General features: G+C 39.9%; 1 protein-coding gene across 1 annotated transcript in view; it reads left to right on the top strand.

Annotated features, from left to right (window-relative positions):
* Positions 1–24215, top strand: part of efl1 (elongation factor like GTPase 1) — a 64419-nt gene that overhangs the window by 3360 nt on the left and 36844 nt on the right. Inside the window, exons 7-15 of the mRNA XM_061068320.1 lie at positions 71–279; positions 1357–1480; positions 3757–3836; positions 4433–4569; positions 4692–4814; positions 5782–5881; positions 14877–15034; positions 16006–16169; positions 17057–17192. Of these exons, the coding sequence (XP_060924303.1) occupies positions 71–279; positions 1357–1480; positions 3757–3836; positions 4433–4569; positions 4692–4814; positions 5782–5881; positions 14877–15034; positions 16006–16169; positions 17057–17192 (1231 nt within the window). The remainder of the gene's footprint in view (positions 1–70; positions 280–1356; positions 1481–3756; positions 3837–4432; positions 4570–4691; positions 4815–5781; positions 5882–14876; positions 15035–16005; positions 16170–17056; positions 17193–24215) is intronic.

Here is a 24215-nt window from a genome sequence, read left to right as displayed (position 1 = left end):
GAAGTAAATGGAGGCATGGATGGAGTGTGGAGACCACTGTAACTAAGCATATGTATGTTCTTTCCTGTAGGTGAACGCAGTGACAGGTTCTTTGTTCACGTCCAAAGTGCTAGAGGACCGAGCAGAGAAAGAGGAGGAGAAAGAGAGGGATATGGCAAGTGGTGATTATGTTTACGACTGCAGCGATGGGCTGGAGGAGGCAGATGACTCCCTCCTCTACTTCTCTCCTGACCAAGGGAATGTGGTGTTTGCCAGCGCCATGGATGGATGGGGTTTCAGGTGAGGCTGTTTTTTTCTAAACCTCCAGTGATGACATTGTTTGGTCATGAGTTCCACTGATATAAACAAGTGAAGTACATTTATGTGTACATGAGGGTTGCTGAGTTTATTTTTCTTATCAGTCAAACGAAAATGATAGAAAGAAAATGGCTCATTTTACACCAATGATTTAACAGCTCAGTAATCTAGATCAGGATATCTGTGTGTTTGATTTTCAAGTTGTAAAGAAACAGCAAATCAGTATTCAAAAATGTGATCAGTTTTTTACACAATAGTTTTCATTATTTCGGTGCATATGATTATTGTGTATATTCTTGGAAAATGTGAGAGTAAGAACTGAAGCTGAAATAAAGAACATGCATCAAACCTGGGGTGGGCCATGTCTGCATTTGCCTCAGAATTAATTCTGGTGGTAATGCGCTGCACAAGTGACAGGTACACAAACTAAAGAGTGAAAGAATGAAACAAATTGTCAAGTCCACTAGAAGGCGTTGTCAACTTAAATCGAATATCTGTGACCACGGACATGATTATAGAACCAGCAGAGACAAGACTAAACTCTTGATTTATTCCGAACAAGATCCCCTTCTTTTGTCTAGTAATGTACTTTGAAAATATATTTTTTTCATTACTTGTAACTGGCAGATTAGTAAGGTCACTTCAAATATGTATTCTACATCCAAACAGTGACATTTTGCTGCAGTGGGAGTTTGGTGTATGGCAGTGAGAACATGAAGACCTAGTTCTGAGGGTTGCCGTGCCCTTGTTATCATTAGCTGCTTTAAATAAACTAATTAAGTTCCAGAGCTGAATCTTCTCCACCTCTGAACCCAGCGCTTGCATTGACTGTCTGTAGCAAGAGGATGCTGATGTCAGGACGGGTAAAAAGTCATGTTTACCTAGAGTCTGTAAAAATGTCTCCAAGCTCCACTTCAGTCAAAGCTGCTAATAACCCAAGTGAAAACAAAAAAGCTAAAGCTTGAGGAATCTGTTGCAATTAAGATTGGAGTTTTTTGTTTGGCAACCTGCATATAAAGTGTAAATGGACAATTAAGAGTATGATTTTGTGTTTTGTAGCATCCAGCAGTTTGCCAACATCTACAGCCAGAAAATGGGCATAAAAGCAGCAGTGCTGCTAAAAACCCTGTGGGGAGATTTCTACCTCAATGCAAAAGCAAAAAAGATCATGAAAGGAGCTCAGGTAAAGTAACTATAATTGAAGATATTTCTTAATGTGTGTTTATATTCTTTTGTCTTTTCTCCTATTACTAACGATATAAATTGTTAAGATTTTATGATACTGATATCCTTGTTAATTCTGCTTGTTGGTTTGATTCCTTATTGGTTTCCTTAGTGATTCCCTACATTTTTATATATGTGGAAAAAAGTTTTTTTCATCTATGAGTCTGAACGTAGTGTGGGAACTGTGAACAATCTTCTAATGTTGCTTCCAATACAGCATATTTACTCTTGGTAATGGTCCCGCTGCTTGGTTTGAAGCAGTGGAATTAAAGTATACATGGACTTCCATGATTGTTAATCAATGTTGTTCATCGTATTGTCTCCACACTTAAGTCTAAGTGTTAAGATAGACATTCCTTAAACACAACTCGTTGGAAAATGTCAGTGGATAGTCTGGCTTAAAACACTGTTTATAAAATTACTTCATTACAAGTCGAATATGAATGTCAGGGGGGTTGTGACATTTTTCTTTCTGGGTGAAGTATCCCTTTAAATCAACAAGCTCATTGATCACCTGAATATGTTGATGGCTGCATTCGGAAAGTCAAATGAATCTTCTTTCCTGACCACTATTCCTTGACCCTGTTGGTATTCATCACAAGTTCAAGCAAAGATGTGAACGAGAAGCCTTAAGGAAAGGAGAACCAAGGTGCAGAGGAAATCCGACAAAATGAGTTAAATAATAGATAAGTTAAGATATAGATAAGTTATAATAATTTTGAATTCACATCCTGAGAAAATATGTTTTCAGTTTAAACATCAATAAAATGTAACCATCAGTTACTCACAGAAACAAACGACAAAATAAACGTTATCATAGTGATTTACCCCGATAAGAAGTAAACGAGCCTAGTAGGATCAGAAACCCTGAATTTAACCTGAAGTTACCTTGTTTAGGGCAAATCCAGCTTCGTAGGATCAATCATGGAGAGGGAGAACAGGTTTTCATGGTCAAGTTTCTGAGAATGGAGGGGCTCTGAAAACTCAAGGTGACAGAGGATGGGTGAAAGGTGCTGTGCTTAATTACATTTGTCAAGCTATTGCATTTATCTTAGGGTCAGCAGTAACCCAGAATCCTAATTTAATCTTTTGATTGTAGCTTCTTTACTTCTTTGTGTGTAGCTCACCTTATACTTACTGGGGGTTAACTTGCACTGTTCAATGCCAGTCAGTGTGTGTTTGTCTATGAATATATCTAATATCATCTCCATGGTGTATTTATGTATGAAGAAATGGATGGAAAAGAAAATAGTTTGATCACAGCAGGTGTCACAACAACCACTTAGTTAGAGGAGTCTTGAACATTGGGCCTCTCTGACACTGTGATGAACAATTTTAACTGTGTCAGACACTGACTCCCACATCACACCACCAGCAGCCTGCACTGTTGTTACAAGGCACGTTGTTTTCATGGATTCATGCTGTTGAGTCTAAATTGAGACTCGGCCATCTGCAGTCTCAGCAGAAATCCAGAGCAGGCTCTGTTTTTTAGTCTTCAACTGTCCAGTGTTGGTGAGTCTGTGTCACTACAACCCATTTGTTTTGTTTGGTTGACAGGAGAGGAACCTGACGTGGGCTCTGCTGTTGTAGAGAATCCACCTCAAGGTTGAATCTGTTGGTTATTCTGAGATGCTTCTCTGCCCACCACAGTTGTAAAGAGTTAAAATGTCTGTTCATTTAAATGTGTTAAGAGAGCAACTTTGCATTTGAAACTTTGATATTGGTTGGCATTCATCATCAGCTAATCAATGCACACAGTAATCAGTCATAAGCATTCGTCACTTTGCTTGTTGTATTTTATTCTGATATGCCTGACAGGCTCCTAATTGATGAAGCGCCTGCAGACATGATTGGGGTGAGACCCAGATCTTGACAAAAATATGAATCCATTTCTAAAATTGATTTTTCCCAGAAGGTGCATTTGTGAAAATGAGGAACTTTGGAACGATCTCGATGGTCATTCTAACAGAGCTTCAGAAGTTCTCTGCAGAGAGACCCTGCAGGAAAGACAAGTGTCTCAGCAGCACTCATCAATCAGTCTTTTATGATGGAGAGGCTGAGTAACAGACATATACATTCAACTCCTGAATTGGACAAAAAAAAGAGCATTAGGGAAAATAATCTCTGGTGAAACGAGGCAAACATTAAACTCTGAAAACAAAATGCTCAGTCATGTGTTTCCTTATATCTCACATTCATTCTGATGTATATTCTTTGTCTCCTACTTTGCTGCAGGCCAAAGGAAAGAAGCCACTGTTTGTGCAGCTCGTGCTGGATAACATTTGGAGTTTATATGATGCAGTTGTCACTCGGAGGTAGGTGAAAGATACTAGCCTGAAAACTATCACTAAAATAGGAGGTGGTCTACCAATGGAAGGGTGGGTGAAGTGTTGGAGTCCACAAAACACTTTTGGAGTCTCAGGGCTAGACAGGGTTGCTGCCAAATCCAATACAATTGAAGTTAATGGCGACCACTTCTTAAAACTTAAATGCCTCCATACTGCTCTCATTCGAATTGGACTCGAAAAGAGCTAATTTACGCCCTTTTTTTTAGCCTAAATGTCCGCTGATATCCTCCTTCTAGTTATAAGATATAAAAATATATCTTCTACTTTCATATAACCTTGCTATATGCTGAATTTCTGTGGGTTTAGTTAGTGTGCAGAAAGTTGGTTAGCCATTTCTGTTATGAGCTTTTGTGACAAACACTAGTTATACTCACAGATTACATTATTTCACAGACTAACCCTGTAGGTAAGTACTATATCCCCAAGCTCACACCACCAACTTTTTGTCATGCTGTTGGCACAATGTAGCTGCAGGATAATAATGCAGTGGAGCAAGAACTGGTTAGAAGCCATTATGCCCTGTGGTCTCACTGTTAAGATGTCTGTCATGTTTCTGTAACCAGGGACGCGGAGAAGGTGGAGAAGGTTGTGACATCACTTGGGGTAAAGGTGATGGCCAGGGATTCTCGTCACTCTGACCCCAAAGTCCTCTTGGCTGCCATCTGCAGCCAGTGGTTACCGGTATCCCAAGCTGTCCTTTGTATCCTGAAACAGAAACTGAATGGTCTGCTGTCACTTCTTATGTTTGTTGTGCTGCCTCAGTTGGGTATTCTGGAGATATTTGTACATATAATTAGTAGTTTTCTTTAACACGAACTGTAGCAATGGTGTGTGAGAAGCTTCCCAGTCCCTTAGACATCGCAGCAGAGCGCGTGGAGAAACTGATGAGTGTTGGAGCACGACGGTTTGACTCATTGCCCAAACAAACTCAGGAATTAAAAAGAGGTATATGTATACACACAAACAAGATGGTGGGGTAACCTGCAATAAAGAAAAATTTTAAAGTTGTTTTAGTTACCTCATGGGAATTTGTTTTCCCATAATATAAGTAATTGCTGTCAACTATTAATCAGCTCTGAGCCATGTTCAAACTCTTATGGATTTTTTAAACAGTATAGAACAGTGCTCGTTTTAACAGATACCTGTTCACTGTATGAGATATATTTACAAATTTAAACATTGCATATCTTCAGCAGTATAAAAAAAAAGAATGTTTGCGTTAGATGTATCTTCAGCATTGCATTTTTGCTGCCTACAAATTTGTAGGTTACGATCTGGCTGCACGTTGTCCTTGGCATTCAAGTGGTTAAGTTGTGAGAACATAGCTGCAAGGCAACAGCATGGTTTCTAGAAGTCACAGAGGCTAGTCAGATCACATAATGTAGGAAATGCAAAGACATGTAAAATTGTGAAGAGAATCTCTGTATAAAATAACAATATATTGTCATCCAATAAAAATTTAACTTCCATGTCCTTTGACATTTCTGAATACATCAGCAAACACATCACAATTTGTGAACTCGGAGCTGTAACAAAATTCCAAGGTACACATTTGTAAACACCACATTTTTACAGTGTTTAATCTATTTACAGCAATGTTTAATGCTCTGTTTGGGCTTTATTCATTGATTGGCATTTCTTGGATTGATTGGCTGATAATAGTATATAAGGTATTTTGGAATTAGCTGCTATGTCAAAAGATATTTTGCAGTAAATTGCCTACTGTCTGAATGTATTTGTGATGTGTGTGTCATCTCAAATTAATACCATGTTTGGATTAGGTATTTCATTGCTTTTCTGTGTACTGGAAGCAGCTAAAACATTGGAACATGAGTTTGGCATTGATCTGCCTTCTGTGTTGTGATTTCAAATGTGTGTTTGACTTGTTCTCCTCCTCTTGGTTGTGTTCCAGCATTCCTAGAGTGTTCCAGCGGAGAAAATTCTCCAGTTATCGTCTTTGTGTCCAAGATGTTTGCTGTGGACACCAAGGCCTTGCCTCAGAACAGACAGAGGTAATTGTGAATGTGTGTCCACAGACTCCACAGTGTTGTCAGTAGATGGTGCTGCTTTCCTGTTCTTCCCTCTGTTCGCGGGCTGTGGGCATGCTCAGTATGTCAGTTCTGTCCTGGACATAAAGACGGAGAGATTGCTTGAAGTTATTAACAACCTGTGTTGACAAGCAATACCATTCTATGTGCTATAACACTTTCAGTGTCAAATCACTGCTTTAACTGCAGTACCCACACATTATTTTATTATAATGGTTAGTTTATCCAAATACCAGACAAACAAACAATCTGTCACCTTCCTCTCGTGCCACCTCTCCAGGCTTATGGTCTCAGATATTTTGTCAGACAATTCTGCCTCCACCCCAGTAGAGTCGGGCAACATGCATCTCCAGAAAGAGTGTCCTTATCGCTACAAACAATCCACACAAGACCAAGTGTCTCCAAGGGTTCTGTGTTTGAAAGTTGTTCCAACGAAATCTGCTGACAGTACATTATCCAGAGCATAATGTGTTACACATCAGACACAGCTGACACCCACTGGTGTCACAGATAGGAAGCCTTTTGATGCTCTATCTGACGGCCTTCTTCAGCAAATGGAATCTGCAAAGATTTGTGGTTAAGAATGAATCTTCAGTCCTAAAGATTGGAACTGCAGATGAATGAAGTAAAACAAACAAACAAACTGCTTGATATCACCCAGAAAGGTTATGTTTATATTAGGGCTGTCAATAGATTAAAAAAAATTAACTAATTAATCTCACATTTTGAAATTCATTAATCGCGATTAATCGCGATTAAAAGTTTGTTTTTCTTCTAAAGACTAAATCTAATGAATTAACGAGTAATTACTTCAGACAGCCTGTATTTTACACAATGTTGTGTTTTCGAAGAGACTCAGGCCTATAACACCTACCTATAAAGTGGCAGCCAGGTCGTTAAATATCATGTATGATAAATTGTGTAAAAAAAAATATTTAAAAACAACAGTGTCCTTGGAAACAATAACACTGCTTCTTTCTTCAGTGAAACATCCAGATTAGTAAAAGGTAAAAAAAAAAGGTGTATTTGAGACACCATTACGAATACGTATTCTCCACATAGGCTTGAGTGGAGAATACGTGATTTACCCTCCACACCCGACATTGAACGGAGCGAACAGCGGAGAAGTTCTTGAAGATGGATGACATTAAATTAATAATTGAAGTGGAGAAGTAAAGTGAGCTGTATGATCCTCAGCACATATAATGCAAAAATACAAACGTTGGGACGCTGTTGCAGTTAATGTTGGAGCAACAAGTAAGTATATGCTTGAAAAAAATTATTAAATGCGGTTTTTACTGCAGGCTGATAACAGCAAAAGTATGTGATATTATTGGCGCTGCGTGGCGCTTCAGCAGCGCAGAGTAGGACTACACACACGAACAGGCGCACAAACACACACACAGTTCGAGGAAGATTAAAAAAATGGACATGAGAGGACGGAAAGAGTGGAGTTGCCTGTGTGACGGTCTCTGTTTGCACTGCTGCGTTCTTCATTCACTTCACTTGACTCAGGCTTAGTGAAACAGTTTAACTTTATTTTCTGTAACATATAACGGGACACAGTCACAGTTATCTACAAAAGAAAAGTTGCATATTACTAAACCAGTTTCATGCACTAAAAAAACCATTAGAAACTAACTAAAACACTAACAGACAGAGCGACACAACTCACTCAGACCGGGGGAATCTGCTTCTGAGATAATAAAGGGTGCGCTGCTACACTAATCCCAAGAAGTTCCTGCTGTGGGCCTTCAAAATAAGACAAACACGGCAAAATAAAAGAAATATAGTTCAGCCAGCGCTGAGCCAGGGTAGCAGCGAGAGGACCCTTGTTTCGCTGGATCCGTTTGATAACCTCCAAGGCAGAATTCCACCGGGTGGCAACATCTTGAACTAGCAACTCTTCTTGCTGTCCTTGTGCAGTTTGCTGTGCTTTCATTCAGACGGGACTTATCATTTGACGGGCTGTGTTTGAAGCGCGACGCTGGCAGCTTGCTCGAGGAGCTGAATTTTCTTCCGCACACCGGATGTAAACAAAGCTGCGTTAACTTCGTTAAAATATTTTATCGCATTAATCTAGGTCACAATAATCTCATAGATTAACGCTTTAACTTTGACAGCCCTAGTTTATATACACAGGTGAGGTACTATCGAATAAAAAAAAGTAACAATTTACACACATTGGCTCAGAATATGAGAAAACAAACACTTTTTAAAAAACTGCCTTTAAACATTTTATAGGAAATCTACAACACTGTGTGTCGCTTTCCAGTAGAATTAGGCTGATAAATTTGCCAAAATATCAGAGGTAGTTCATCAACAATATGTGCATATCTATCAACTTTTTAGCAAGTAGGTGAAAATAATTTTTTGTAAAAATTTCTATCTGTAAAATTTTCTTCCTCAATAATCAGAATGAAGTATTCCTCAAATCCTAAATACTGATTTACGCTCACACACACAGCCCACCACATCAGTGTGTGTGTGTGTGTGTGTGGGGGGGTGACGTCAGCTTCCCGCGTTTGGGTATCTCTTCGGTCCGAAGACGGCCCTCAGACACTTGCCGCGTTGAGGGCCGTCTCTTCGGTCGGGGGTCTCCCTGAAATTACATATCGGCATGGTGGAAATAAAGCTGTTACATCAGTTCCCTCTTCGCGCACACAAATGAAAGATTTCATCACACAGCGCACACACAAATGTGACGACCCCTGGTCTTCTGGAGCTGCCAGCGTCCGGGGCAATCAGAGCACACCACGGCCAGGTCTCCCAGGTTCTCTCACTGCCTCCGGGACGAGGAGTTCTCGCCCAGGGGTTCCCAGCCGTTCCAGTCTGTCTTTAAAAGATCTGTGTGTTGTCGTCACGGCTAATAAATATCCTGTTTAAACGTAACCGTTCACCGGTGTCGTCTCCTCCTTGTCGCTGTCGCAAGCCGGGCTGTGACACAAAGTATGTGACTCACGAGAGGCAGTACACCATAGATATCGTAGTTTTTACAATTCTTACGGTTATGAAACCGTGGTTATTGTTAATTCGTCATCCTAAGTCTAATAAGGCTTCTCTAATCAACTGATTTTAGAAGGATTTGTTTCATTAAACAACTACTTCTTTCAATAAGACCATGTGAAACAGACGTCACAGCTATTGGACACCATATCTAGGAATGACTGGTTAAAACACAAAGCTTTGGAGGGTACTGTTGTGGATTTTAATTAGCCATTTAAAGAAGGCAACAGCAGTCAATGCGAGGCCTTTATCAACAAATACTAAGCACTTGTTAAGATCAGCAGGAGGCAATAATGAAGTCAGTTATAGAAAAGTCCAGACATGACCTATGTCTCACTGTTGGATGTTGAATTGGTAGTCTGGACCTGTTCTTAGTATTTGCATCTCTTTACCTTTTAGGAATGGTTTGTGTTTTTTATCTTACTGAGTAGGACATAGTTATTAGCCCTCCCTGATCTTTGTGTCCTTCTCAGAGGTGAGAAGGACACAAAGCCCCCCCAACTCTTCCACTGTCAGTGATAGATGGCGTTGGCCTCGTCTGCCTGGGCCTGCCTGTCTGGCTTTAGGATCTGATTGCACTCAAACATCACACAGCTCCCTGCTCCAGGGGGTGCCTCATTAATCTAGGTTGGGGTGTCACATATTCTGTCTTCAAGCCCTTTATGAAGCTGTGAGATGAGATCTGTGACTTCTTCCGGCAGGATGAATTGCAAAGCGTCCTCACATTAAAAAGGCAGGGATGACATGTTACAGTAAAGAGTGGACTGCTGCCATTTCTCACTGGAAACGTATGCTTACAGGAGATTGAGATTGATGTGTGGGAGTCATCACAGAGTAGGTCCCAGTTTTGGGTTTAATGGCCTGGCCTGTGAAGCACATGTGTGAGTTAGGATTGGGTCAGACAAAGCTTGTCTTCCTTCTACCTCTAATGAGAAACAGCAGCTAAAATGCCTCAGCTGCATTTAAGATGTAAAACTCTTCAGCAGGAAACTGTCAATGTATGATTTATATAAACCTTTGGTAGTACAAGACAAAAGTTAGCTATATGTGGATAATGAATACTGGAAATGGTGAATAGCTGTATCATCAGCCATGTGCCAAGACAAAAAAAGAAGAGACATAGAACCTAAACATGGTATCAAAATAATATGGCAGACTAAATGTTTTTTGTATACTTCTGACTTTTTTGCGGCTGCCATCATGCATATATCAACAATAAACAAGAAATGGCCTGTTCCAGAAGCAGGCGTGACATCACCTCCACTGAGCTTGTATGTTCTGGATCATGAGCGGATTCTTTGTTTCTGACCACTTCAGCCGTACCAACATTTTAGTAGAGGTTAAAACTTTGTACCAGAATTTTGCAGTTTAAATATATCAGTCTAGCCCTCTGATTCTTCCTGCTGATGCGTGGTTTGGATCTTGTGGTCTGGCCTCTGTTTCTGCTCTCAGAGTCTCCTTTGAACAGTCGATGGTGATACGTTCGGCCTGTCCTGCGGAATTTGCTGCTGCTGATACTTTGGGGTTTGTCTATACAGCTCTCACAAAGTTCCAGTCCACAACTACCGATGTTGTCGTTGGCTGACTTATTCACTGTCTGTTTCTCAGTTTAGCAGTAGTTTCTGACTTTTTCAGGACATTCCAAACTGTTACAGTGGATCTGCCAATATTTTTGCAACAGCTCTGATTGATTTTCCCTCTTTTCTCTGCTTGAAAATTGCTTGATTGTTTTACATAGACAGCTCTCTGCGCTTCATGATGGTTTATCTTTTTAAAGAACAAAAACTCACTTTTTACAGGTGAAACCCACAACAACAGCAGACACCCAGAGGCATTCATTGTTTAAACTGTTAATGAAAAAAAAAGAATGAACAACAAGAAACACCAGAGTTTCTTCTCACTTGTCAATCCAACAAAACATGTTTTGTCCTAATTTGTAAATACCAGGAATTAAAACCTGAAATACTGAGATCGTAAAAACAAATACTGCATTTTTAGGATTTCATGGTAATATATAGTTCCTAGAACATGAGCAGACATATCATTTGAGGACTGGGAGGCCTTATGTAACCTGAACATGCTAATCTGGGAGTTTAGACACTATGGTGTTTTTATATATATATATATATATATATATATATATAGGATACATTATTAATGAAGCAAAACAAACAAACATCTGAAGCCATTCAGAACTTTGAGCGTCAGAATAAATACAGAGTTTAGCATTCATGCTAACCCTGTACTCTCCCTCAAGGCATTAGCTTCTTGATCTCCAGCACATCTAATGCAGAGAGGAAAGATCTCAATTCATCCCACTGGCTCTCTGCTCTCCTTCCCCCTCTTGTGACAGAACTTGATCCTAATTGCAGACTCTGCTGAAGCACTCAGAGGGAAACAGAGTGTCAAGCAGGGGAGAGGAGATATAGACAGGCTGTCAGAGCTGGGTTAGAGGATGGGGAGGTGGAGATACAGATATGTGAAAGAGAGAGGAAAAGAAAGGTCATCTCAGACTATGAGCCAGGAAGGAAAAAGCCTGTCCAAAATCAGGCTAATGAGCTTCCAAGTGCTTCTATTTTATTTTGCCCAGCAACACTGCTGACATCTGCTGACACCCCAAAAAGACTATTTTTTTCCTTTACTCCTATCAAAATGAAACTTTACACAATGAAAGTAACCATGAAACGTAACATTTTTTGTATTACAAGTTTCTTTGAAAATAAATTTATGTATTTGTCATACATATGAATGGTGTTTCTGCCTATGCAAATTAGGACATATTCAATAAGTGTGCTTGTCAAATTCATTTCAAAAGAAACTTGTAATACAAAAAAAGTTACTTTTCATAAATACTTTTACTATATAAAGTTTTATTGTGGTAGGAGTAAAGGAAAAAATTAATCCTATTTGGGTGTATTTTGGGCATATTCGATTAGTGTATAGCTCATTTGCATATTCAAATTCATTTTCAAAGAAACTTGTAATACAAAAAATGTTACGTTTTATGGTTACTTTCATTGTGTAAAGTTTTTTTCTGATAGGAGTAAAGGAAAAAAATAGTCTTTTTGGGGTGTATTGTTGCCTGGCCTTATTGGCACACTTTGATGATAATTAAACATATTTCCTCAACTAGGATTTCTTAGGACTTTTAGTATGTTGTTCTGGACACCTCATAGAAATGATCTATGCTCAAAAAAAAATCTTTTACAATTAGTCGGTCGTAAAACGCTACTTTGCCTGGACTATATCTGGTTTCAATTTAAACTCTGACTATTCATCACTGTTAGACCGCTGACCAATCCTGTTAACATGTCAGGAGTTTTATTACGTTTACGTTTAATTAAGTTACTGCTACTTTTCCATGTGTATAAATTGTGTACTGTGCTTATTACAAATTGGAGACAGATTATACAGTTACACTTGTGTGAAGCTAAGTAACGTCACATCTGGATAGGATAACTCCCCTTGGGTTACTGATATAGCACCAAATTATCTGCTATGTCAAATTTTATAGGAATGAAGGTGAGGGTTACACTCGAGGGTCATCACAGATCTCCTGACGACTCTTTTTGGATTTGAACACAGAAGACTCCTGGCATCTATGCGCATATAAACAGTACTTCCTCAGAGCGTGGCAGTACGAAGTGTTCAATCAGCACACTCTTCAAGACCTGGAAGATTTTCTAGTGATGACATCCTCTTTAGTGAGAAGAATCTCCTCCATTTTGACTTAGAGCTTTATAAAATTAACATTCAACCTACTATAGACATTTATTTGAATTTTAAAGAAGAATATTATCTCAGTCACTGCTCACTTACATTTTCAGACGCTAGAGCTAAAATGCAAAACCTCGTCCGTCAAAATAATTTAGTGTAAAAAAAACCACTGTTTTGCAGACATCTTTAATATCAGTATATTGTTTAATTTTCCAGCACACTTTTTCCTCCCTTTTCACAATGTTAAAAGGTCTTTCTGTGGTTTTATCGTCCGGCTCCAGTGTTTGGAAGCCATTACTTCATAACCACACCATGTTAGGCCAAAAACCAAGTCCTCGCATTCACATTATTACCAATGAGCGACTGATTCAACCTCCTGACAAACCAAAAAAACATTTTTTGACTTTGCTGTGGTCTAATGGGAAGTATGAAGACTTCTATGTATTACATAACATAGTGTTTATTTAGATGTTCAAGTGCATCACATCATATTGATTACCCACTTCAATATCTGTCTGCTTCTTAGTTTTTCTTTTGGGTTTTAGAGAAAAAATTGTGAGAGGATTGAGCGCTAATCTGCAGCTGACTCGTATGTTTGAAGCTTTAAGTCACTTACAAGTTATTTGTTCATAAAGCCAGGTCATTTACCAAGGTTTGCTCTTTTGTGGTTTTCTGTTGGAATCCTGAATTTAGCCTGTCGTCCCATTTATAACCAATTTATGCAATAGAGACATGCAATCAGTCCAAGTGCGTCTGCAGGGCTGCTGCTGTTGTCAGGGGCAAATTATGGGCTGTTTTAAGTGGTTTGTGATCATGGAACTAAACTCCTTGGATGCTGTCACTCAGGCCTGCTGTGAGCAGCTGTGTTGCTATAGTCACTGTGGTCTTTTTGAAGAGAGTATCCGCACATACGCAAACACTCTGACCACTGAACATGCACACACAGGACACACTGCATACACACACATACACAGGTCATGTAGCAAAGGAAAAGCAGGGATAGTTTTGTTAGATTTTTGATAGATTTTTACAGCCCATCTCTGAGGTATCTTGGGACTTCAAAGTTTGCCACTGAGCTGCGTTCATGTTCTTGACATTCTCCATCGTCCAATACAGGGCCACTGTTGCAATACATGTCAGGTGGGATCATCTACATACAATGAAATGTATCATTGTAGTCGGTAAACATTTTAAAATACTTTCTTAATGATTGATATCGCTTTTTATGTACAAATTTCTGACAGTAATAAAAGAGAAGGAAAAGAGGAATATGCATGATTAGAGTTTCAATCACAGCGTAACTCAAACATTGCCTGTTTTTGATATTTCTGTCTTAAGCCAGTCAGCAGATTACTTAAAGATTCTGTTGATTTGACAACATGTCACTATGTAAGGCTAGTACTAAGTTTAAAGTGATCCAGTTTTGTAATCCTGGATAGCACAAAGTGTTAATGGCTTACAAAAGCCAGGTCTTGCAGTTTGGTCTGGCAAAAAAAATGCATTGCCTTTCTGTATCTTACGAGGTTTCAAACTCAAGGATCTGCTGCTCCAACTCGACTAATTGTTCCAGGATGCGCCGTCCTGTAGCTCTCCTGTCCGTCCACCATAGCAAACAGATTACACACTCAAGCTAGAATCTAGAGTTTTCTTCACATGGTCTCATACAATAGCTCCCCGGTAAAAATAGGAGCTCACTGCACTTAATGAATTGTCTGCCTGCTCCTCAATTCTCCGTTATGTTGCCTGCTCTAATTCTGGTCTGCCGATCCATTTCCAACATGTCCTTCATTTGTTATGATTTTAGAACTCCTAGCTGCTTGAACTTATTCTTGGCTGGGACACTCAACTTACTCCAATTGATACAGTCCTATTAATGTAGGCCTCCCTCCTATAATTTTTCTGATAACATGTTCTCCTGTGTATTGGTTCTTTTGAAGTTTCAAGTTCCTCCACTTGGTTTCCTTTTATATACACCCGTGTAGTCTGAGTTTTTTAATTTTATTTCCTGTATACTATTTAAACGTTTAGCTTGAATCAGCTTGTTAAATGTGCTACACATTTGAAAGGTCATACTAACATATCAATTAACTTTTGTTAATGAAGGCAGAATTAAGTTGTTTTTACCCACTCTGAGTATATAGATGTGTTTGTTGTTAATTGATTTGTGTGTGTGTGTGTGCTTGTTTGTTTGCTTGTGTGTTGGTGCCCATGCATGCTTGTGTTTGTGCTTGCATAGGCCGTTAACCCAGGAAGAATTATCCCAGCGCAGGGAGCTTGCTAGACAGAGACACGCTGACAGGATGGCAGCTGATCAGGCAGCAACAGAGAGCAACAAAGACCTCAACCACACAGGGCGTGTGCCACAGGAAGACCGACCGGCAGGACTCAGCACAGGTAAGCTTTTCTCTGCATTCACTGTTTCTGTCTCCCATCTTCACACCTTTTCATCTCTACCTGTTCATAACAGCTTGACAAAAGATTAATAAAAATATTTTGGATTGATATTGCCAATGGGTGACAGGTTGTGGTAAAAACATTTTTTAAATAACCAAGCCTGACAGTTAACTGTGGCTACAGGCTGAGGTATTAGAGATATCCACTCACTTCTTTACATCCAGGCTTAAACAAATGTCCCAGATGTCTCATATCATGTAACAATATTCAATGAACTGTATTTTTAAAATGCTTCTCCATGTTACGAATAATGGACTAGTGAACCCAAATACGAGACACACAGAGGGAAAGGTGATTTATGATACAAATTCATGTATTTTTTCTATCACACACCATTCATACACTGGTAGCACAGCCATTAAGGACTATTTGGGGATCGGTGTCTTGCCCTAGGACACTTCAGAATGCAGACTGGAGTAGGTATTGAACCTCCGATATTCTGGTTAGTAGACAACCCTCTCTACCTCCTGAGTCACGCCTGCATCAAATGGTAATATTAATGATGAAGTGAGGTTTAAAGCAACCCAGAGTTGCTATCCTGCATGGTGGCTTGCATGCAATTAGCAGGGTTAGCTTCATTAGTTTACCTGTATCATAGACTGTATACAAATAGAGAATACTTGTAGTGTTTCTGGTTCAACAGTGTGCTGGTGGACAGGTGAGAGATGTATTTACAGTGCTTGTGTCTCTGAAAGATGTCAACACAGACATGAAAATCAGTGTTATCCACCCAACTCTCGTGTTAACATCCCAGCTGATTGGAGATTGAGACATCTGCTTTATAAACATCTGGAGGGAGGACGAGTTTCATAGGGAGGGACCCACGTGCAGTAACATGAATGGATGGACACATCAGCTACATAGACTCTCATGTGAACACTGTCTGTGTCTGTGTTGTTTCTCTCTTTCAGCTAAAATGGAGAGTCTGACATTGAAAGAATCAAAGCAAGAGGAGGAAGAGGAGCAGAAGGAGACCTTTGTCGCCTTTGCCCGGGTCTACAGCGGGGTTGTCAAGAAAGGGCAGAGAGTATTTGTGCTAGGACCAAAGTATGACCCCACCCAAGGCCTGCGCATGGTAAACCAACACTTACACAACACCTGCACTCCACTTCTGTGTTTGTGTAATGCACAGATCTGGAAAATAGTTGCAACTTCTAACCATTGAAATATTAGGTTGGATATGTCAGTGTTTAAAGTAAATACATTTGTGATAGTAGTTGTGTAGTTGGTTGGGACAAAGGAAAAGAATGCTGTGTTTTAGGTTTCATCTGTTTTGTGTTCACAGTTACAAGCAAACCAAGAGCTAGTAACACTATGGAAACACAAGGGAAATATAATAATTCTAATACAAGGAAAGAGTCTACTCACAAGATTAACAATTTACTTAACAGTTACCACAGGAAATATTCGGACCTCAAGCTCTGTGTTAACGTTGTGACTAGCGTATAGAAATGACATTTTTCCTGTTAATCTAGCCTAAAAAAAAAAATTAACAAAGTCAAAGAAAAATGTTGATTTTTGCAAATATATTTACTCCCTGTCCCAATTCCTCTCCCTTGGCCCTACCCTATATGAAGTTCTCTTCGCTTGGAGTGTCCCCCTCCAAACAAATCTACCAGGGTTCCCTGGGAATCTGGACACCACTCCTTCATCAGCAGCCAACCAACATTCTAACAGTTACAAATAATATCAACTAACAACCATTTTAAACCCCCATTCTAACAGTGACACCTCTGACAACTGCAGGACAGACAGGATGGATTCGATCTGTTGATCAATACAGTCAGCAGGTTTACATCGGTTTTCAATTTCAATGTAATGTTAGTCCTGTCCATAGAAACTTCTGCCCCACACTGAAAACATTATACCATTAGCATTGAAGATTTTTTTCAAACTATATATATACTATCTCAATCAGACTGTTAAAGATTTTGACATGATGTTCTGTGTCCTTTCTGCCAGCTTCCAGAGGGTTGCAGTGCTTCAGACGCTGTGTGCGAGGTGCCTCATTTGTCCTGTTGCACTATGGAAAGCATCTATCTGCTGATGGGCCGAGAGCTAGAAGAGCTGGAGGAGGTGCCTGCAGGAAACATCCTGGGTAAGTTTCCCTGCTCCTCCTACTGCAGCTGTTATTCACTGCTGCAATGCACATAATTTGTATCACAGATAAACAGATCTGATTTCAGAATCAGAAATACTTTATTGATCCCAGGGGGAAATGTGTTTGTTACAATAGCTTCATGCAAGAGTAGAAATATAAGCGTATAAAGGTTTACTCAAGAGTGTCTGACACTCAGAGGAAGGAGCTGTGTAGTTGGATGGCCACAGGCAGGAATGACTTCCTCTGGTGCTCTGTGGTGCATTTTGGTGGTCTCAGTCTTTTACATTACATATCATTTGGCAGGCGCTTTTATCCAAAGCGACTTACAATTAGTGCATTCAACATCTAAGAGTGGCCATTAAGGGGTTCAGTATCTTTCCCCAGGACACTTCGTCATACAGATGAGTCTTGCGCTGAACGTGCGCCTGTGTTTGACCAGCACGTCATGGAGAGGCTGGGAGACATTGTCCGGAATGGCATGTAACTTCGACAGCATCCTCCTGTCTGACACCGCTGTCAGAGAGTGAGTACGGAGGCTGAGGTTGGAAACAGGGTTTGGACCCTGCCTAGTGCACATCATGTTTCTCTTCTGCATATAACACCCTCTCAAAACTTGATGTACATTTTGACTCAAACCCAGAACCTCCCGAGATTCCTAATCATCCTTCACGTTTCTCGGAGAACTCATGCTTCTTTCTAAATGATTGTACATTTTTCAGTGTTAATCTGGCAATCGCACACCTCTTTTCATTGTGCATTCTTGTGGTTGCATTTGTCAGCTCTATACATAATCACACCATGATTTAGTTTTTTCTTAGACATCTATTCATGAACGACCTCTTTCACTACAAATTGAGACACATCAGTGGTTTCAGGGCCACTATATCTGTTTACATTCCCAGCTGTAGGCATTACCTGCAAATATCTGACACTGGAGCTGAGAGTATCGATGTGGGCAAACAGAAACAAGTTTCACTTTCTGATAATGTAATATTAACTGTTTGTGCAAAATCCTTTTTACAGGGCGACAGCCAATGAAAAAGCACAGCACTCAGCTAATGATATCACTAAAATAGATATATTACTGAGTAGAATGAACGAATGAGAATGTAAGTAATACTGATTAGTGATAGTATACATATTACAAGGTGCTATCTTCATTTCCAGTGATCATGTGTGTAAGAAATGCTCTATTTCAGAGTTGAGTATATTCTGCGTTTCTTTGTCTTATATATTAGTAAAATTAACAAATTTTAATTATGGGGGAAAAAATAAATTATATGGCTATATTTGTCTTTTTGATACTTAAGAGACAGAATGATTATTCATTTAATTAAGAAAATCATTGTAAGATTAATGGATATTGCACATGATTTTTTAAAGTTGTACAGTTCTATGTCTCATATACTTTTTATTACTGTCTGCCTTCATTCATTTAGCTTGGTTTCATTTAACTAGTAATAAAGTAAACATTAATATCGCCCTTAAAAGAGCACGACAAAAGACAGTACCTCTAAAATCTACAAAAACGTGTGTGTGTATTGTGAACTTGTCTTTTATGTTCACAATCTGGCATGTCCTTATTGTCTCTGATTTTGCCGTATTGATGGGAGCTCACATTAATGTTCTTGCCCACTTTAACCAGACTGCTGGAAATGTTGAACTGCAGCTGATCTCTGTGAGATACTCCTGTGAGACTGTCATGAATTATAAAGGAGATGTGCATTATGATATATACATATCAAGTCATCAGTCAGTAAGTATGAGTGTGGGGCAGAATGCATCATAGGAACAAGTTATCACTATACAATCAGCCATCGAGTGAGAATCACAGATCCTCCTGCTCCTTATTTAGTTTGGACTGTCAACTTACAGATAAGCTGTTCTTAGAGTGGCCTTCACTGGACAGTTTTAACATATGTCTATGGTTCTACAGTGTTGGATTTAATCGGTGGCTTAGACCAAATATTTGTTTGACTCTTATAAGTCTCCAAATCCACAATGTAATGCTATACTAAGTGGTATAATGGTACAATGTTGATTGTCAATAGAACGTACCGAGGTATCAATGCTAATCTTTGGAGCATTTGAACTACAAGCTGGGTTAACATGGAACCTTCATGGACGTTGTTTCATACTTGTTAAACCAGATAACTTTTTCTTGTTTTGTTTATTGTGTCTCAACCTGACTCAAGCCTGATGCAGGTAATGTAAGCTGCTCCGTTTTTGTGTGACATTGCTATTGCTTGATTTTTAGGTGCAGGTGTAAGTATCCTATGATACCTCTTGTGATGCTATGGCTAAAAGAGGGATATCAGAGGTATGCTAAGGAGAAACAATGTGGAAAGCCTCTCTCCACAAGTTGATGGGACTGTTGCCTTATGTTTGTGACGCACGGCCTCAAAGGAGGCATCATTTTACAGAAGCCACAGTGGTTGGACATCAACCAAGGAAAAAGCCACTCACTTTGCAGCCGGATCAGAAAATTGGCTGGATCCAAGATTTCTTATTTATTTATTTCGAGATATGGCACTTGGTATACGCTCTCCAAGCGACCTTCTAGTTTGTTGAGTTAATTAAATACTATTATATACTAGGTATCATTATCATTGTCCAAATTAAATTAAATGACAGATAATATGTCTGTACCTCTCTCTGTCATGTCTAATAAACTCTGGATAAGAACGACATAGTCAGATTGTTTCCCCTGGACTGCATTCCACAAAGAAGCTTGATGACTAAGCAGAAAGTTGAACTAGAGGCAGGCAGTGTGGAAACAATTTCTACCATGTGCGGAGTCTGTGGACCCACAAAATCACACTGTGTGTGCCTGAGCCATGTGGGAGCCATCATTCCTGCTCTGTTAGTGGACTGCGGGCAGGGAGGAAGTTGCCAACAGAGCACCAGTGTGTAAACCCCACCAGGATTGGCCTTGATTAGACCCCGATTATCTGACGGTTGGAGTAAGTAATTGAGAGAAGAGAACACCCTTCTCCCCATGTGCTCACAAGGCACCATTTGATGTGGGAAACCTTATTTTCTACTTAACCACATGTAAGTACACTGCCCGGACTTCATGACAAAGAGCTTTGTTGTCTTTGTGTGTCAGTGTGTCATGAGAGTGCTTATGGTCCATTATGGCAATTTTAAATGAATAACATGCACAGACACATACACAGCGGCAGATGGGAAAAGGAAAGGCAGCTGCTGCAGGCTTTATGCTCTGAGTAGTGCTCCCTCCCTCCTCTGTGTCTTGCTAGCTATTAGAAACAGCAGCCAAGGGAAACAAGGCCTCACGTAATGCTTTGGCTGAATGACAGTTCAGCTTTGCATCCAACATGCAGCACAATCATCCACTATTACAGCTGCAGGTGAAGGGGTTTGATGGTTAGAACTTTCATTGGTCCTTGAATCCCGCAATAATTTTTTTTTTAACAGGCTTTTGTCTGTATAACTTTGTGTTTTGTTGAATATCATTATACTGCATATTTCATTGGATCATTTTGATACTGTCATGAGCTCTTGTCTAATCCAGTGTCATTGTTGATACTACCACCAGATGACACTAAACTACTACACTTAATGGGACTCGAGGCCCAATCCCTCTTAAGAAGAAATTTTTTCTTAAAACCTGTTTACACAGTTTTTACGAAGATTCTGACATTCAGCTATATTTTCCTAACTGGAATTTGTTGCTTTGAGACAGAATCTCTGCACACTCAAAAGCACACTCAAAAGCAAGTAACACTTGGCTACTGACTTATTTGTGTAAAATTCTCAATTATGTTTTTTTATTCTACAGTTGTAAAAAATGAAATTAGCATAATATTTTATCAGTTTTTATCTTAAAATAGACCGGTTTCTGACATGTGCTGTGAAAGAAAATGGGACCAGTCAACGTTACTGACCCCACTCGAAACAGAATATTGTTTAAAAAATATTGTGTCATAGCCCGACAGATTGATTCTGGTATCCATGCATGAAACCACAGGCAGTGCAGTCGCTCTAATCTGTTAACATTAGCCGTTCTGAGTCCTTTTTGCAGCCAGTGTGGCACTGGGTAGAATGTTTCCATATAAAGACATCACTGACGTTACTAACATTGCCATTTTGGCAAATCAACATTTAGAACACAAGCTCAGTCTCAAAAGTGCAATTTTTTTTACCTTAAACCCCGGGCATACTGAATTCAGAAGAGGGAAGGCTCTTATAACACAACAACACTTGTTCAGGTATACTACTGCATGCTGTTGTGCATAAATTGTATAATACATGTGGGCTACGGTTGGTTCTCTATACAGAGGGCATTGGGACAATAAAGCCAGTTCTAAAGTTGAACAGCTTGTCGACTAGATGTGGTGATTAGTGTTTTTTTTCCCTCTTGAATTCCATTTCTCTAGCATGTCTGTCTCTATGCTGATATACAATTTTAATAGATCAGCAGATCTTTTAACAGCTGATGTAAAATTGCCCCATAAGAGGTACAGTGGCATGTATTTGGTCTAACAAATAATGAACCTTGGAAACTCTCTGACTGACTTAACAAAAGTCCTCTGTTTAGTTCTGTTCACTGTTTTCGATTAGTAACATACCCCCAGCCGTGGGCTTTATCTACGATTGCAGCAGAGGGAAAATACACAGGCAGCTCAGTGGTGTTTGATGATGAGCTTAGTAAGGCCAATTGTTTGTCACAGGGGTTAAAGATGTGGGCAGCATCAAACTCTCATCATCAGTATCTAATGCAAAGCAGCTGTCTGAGGAGACACAGCCACAACCCGAGTCATCCAGGTCAGTCCTCAGGGAGAAAGAAAAGGAAAAGGACTGAAAAAAAGGAGTCTGAGTGAGATGAATGATGCTGATTCAACACTGGACGACTTTATGAAAACATTTGTTTTGCATTAGGCTTCTCTCGGCCTGCCAGTGGTGACCCAGATCTTTAGAAGAATACACCAACTGAATAATTTGAATCATGTCAACCACACCAGGGTGACGGCAAAGCCGGGTCATTTCAGTGCAGAGCAGATCAGATCGTGAACAATAACACTGTCTCTTGTAGTGTTCCACTTCAGTCACTAAATCGTCTCTTTAAACCTATTTTACAGTGCTCTGTACTCCATCAATGGAAATAGGACTTTTGCTCTTTGGCATTTCAAGATTATTTTTTGTCCTTTACTTAAAATATTGTAAAACTTTATTTTGCTGTAGATAAGTATCTTTTGTTAAGCAAAGATACTGTAGAACCAACACGTGTTTGCTCAACGTATGTAGAGACTGATAGAAGGGGAATATTCTGCTCCATCTAAAATGAAAATACAAACAAAAGGTACTATCGATGTTTGAGCTTACACCTGCTGAAAACGAAAATAAGACTGACTTCTCAGTTTTATGTTGGAAACAACATTCTCGATTGAAAGACCACATTTTAACCGTATCAAATGGTTTTCATCAAGAGACGATTTTAGTTGAGAGCTCTCCTTTAAACATATAAGCTCCTGGTGCAGTATTGATAAATTATTCTCTAGAATGATTGTTTGCCTTTAACTTTAGAGAGTGCTTGGTAAAGGAAGGTAAGGCCTTAGTTAAGTCATAATTTGTATTATTAAGGGCATGCTGCCTTTGTTGTCTTATATTGACTCATGTTAGTAGAGGGAAATGCTTCATTTTTAAGAATTCAGGAATTTAGTTTCAAAAATGTGTACTTAATGAACAGAAATGGAACTCAATCCAACTGTGTGTGTTGCTATACTTCCTGTGTCTTTGTGAGGACCATTTTAAGGGAAAGTTCTGAAAATTTTGACTGATCCTCACCATGGGCTGTTTAAGGTTTAAGACTTGGATTTAGGGTAAGAATTTGGTTAGGCATTTAGTTTGGATGTTTAAGGTGTTCAAGGACTGTATATACAAGAAAGGCAGGCGGATAAAGTCTGTAGAAACTGCAGACGGTCTCAATGGGATATTTGGGTTCACACGTGCACCTCCCCAGGAGGAACATTAACTGGAGAGTCCAGTGCATGTCTGAAATCAGTATTAGATAGAAATACAAAAGTGTTTGTGTGTTAATGTGTGTGTGTGTGTGTGCGCGCGCAGCAGTAAGAGTTTTCTGATGCTCCTGACTCATCGTCTCTTTCTCAGTCGTCCTTGACACAGTTTCTAGTCCCAGCTGTGCCCTGCTGGGATCCCACAGCCATGAAGCATTCTCCACCTCATCAGTCCTCTGCTCTCCCCTCGGAAATTTATTGACCACATCCTCCCTCATGTCCCCTCCTCTAGTCTCCTTTTTTTTCCTCCTTCACTGCTCTTCTCTTCATTATCTCTGTCTACCTCTCCCTACAACCGTCTGTCTCACTCTTGCTGATCTAGATTTTTCTTATCTGCCTTTTTCCCTGAAATGTTGTGTTATATAGAGGCAAAAGCAAGACCCCCTTAAAAAAGGAAATGGATTTGCATGTGGTGGCCACAGACAGCTGCTCTCTCCTTATCCTTACTGACTGACTCTTCTCTAGTGAAACGGTACCTGTAGCCCAATCAGGTTGCACAGGTAGTCCAGCTCCTCCTGGATGACACATCCATATGTGGGGTTGCAAGAAGGTTTGCAGTGTCTCCCAGCACAGTTTCAAGAGCATGGAGAAGACACCAGGAGTCCAACTGCTACACAAGGAGAACTGGACAGCAGCAGGACAACTATCTGCTCCTTTGTGCGAGGAGAAACGGAAGGCTAGCACAGACAAGGTCCTACACAAGGACCTCCAGCAGGCTACTGGTGTGCATGTTTCTGACCAAACTGTCAGAAACCGACTCCATGAGGGTGGGATGAGGGCCGGATTCACCTCTAGTGGAACCTTTGCTCACAGCCCAGCCCTGTGCAGCTTGACTGGCATTTGCCAGAGACCACGAGGATTGGCAGGTCTACCACTGGCGCCCTGTTCTCTTCACACACAAGAGCAGGTTCACACTGAGCACATGTGACAGGCGTGAAAAAGTCTGGAGACACCGTGGTGAACGTTATGCTGCCTTTAAACA

This window comes from Limanda limanda, chromosome 3 (genome assembly GCF_963576545.1).
Source record: "Limanda limanda chromosome 3, fLimLim1.1, whole genome shotgun sequence".
Taxonomy (NCBI): domain Eukaryota; kingdom Metazoa; phylum Chordata; class Actinopteri; order Pleuronectiformes; family Pleuronectidae; genus Limanda; species Limanda limanda.
Note: the sequence above shows the minus strand (reverse complement) of the source record. Positions and strands in the feature narration are given on the sequence as shown.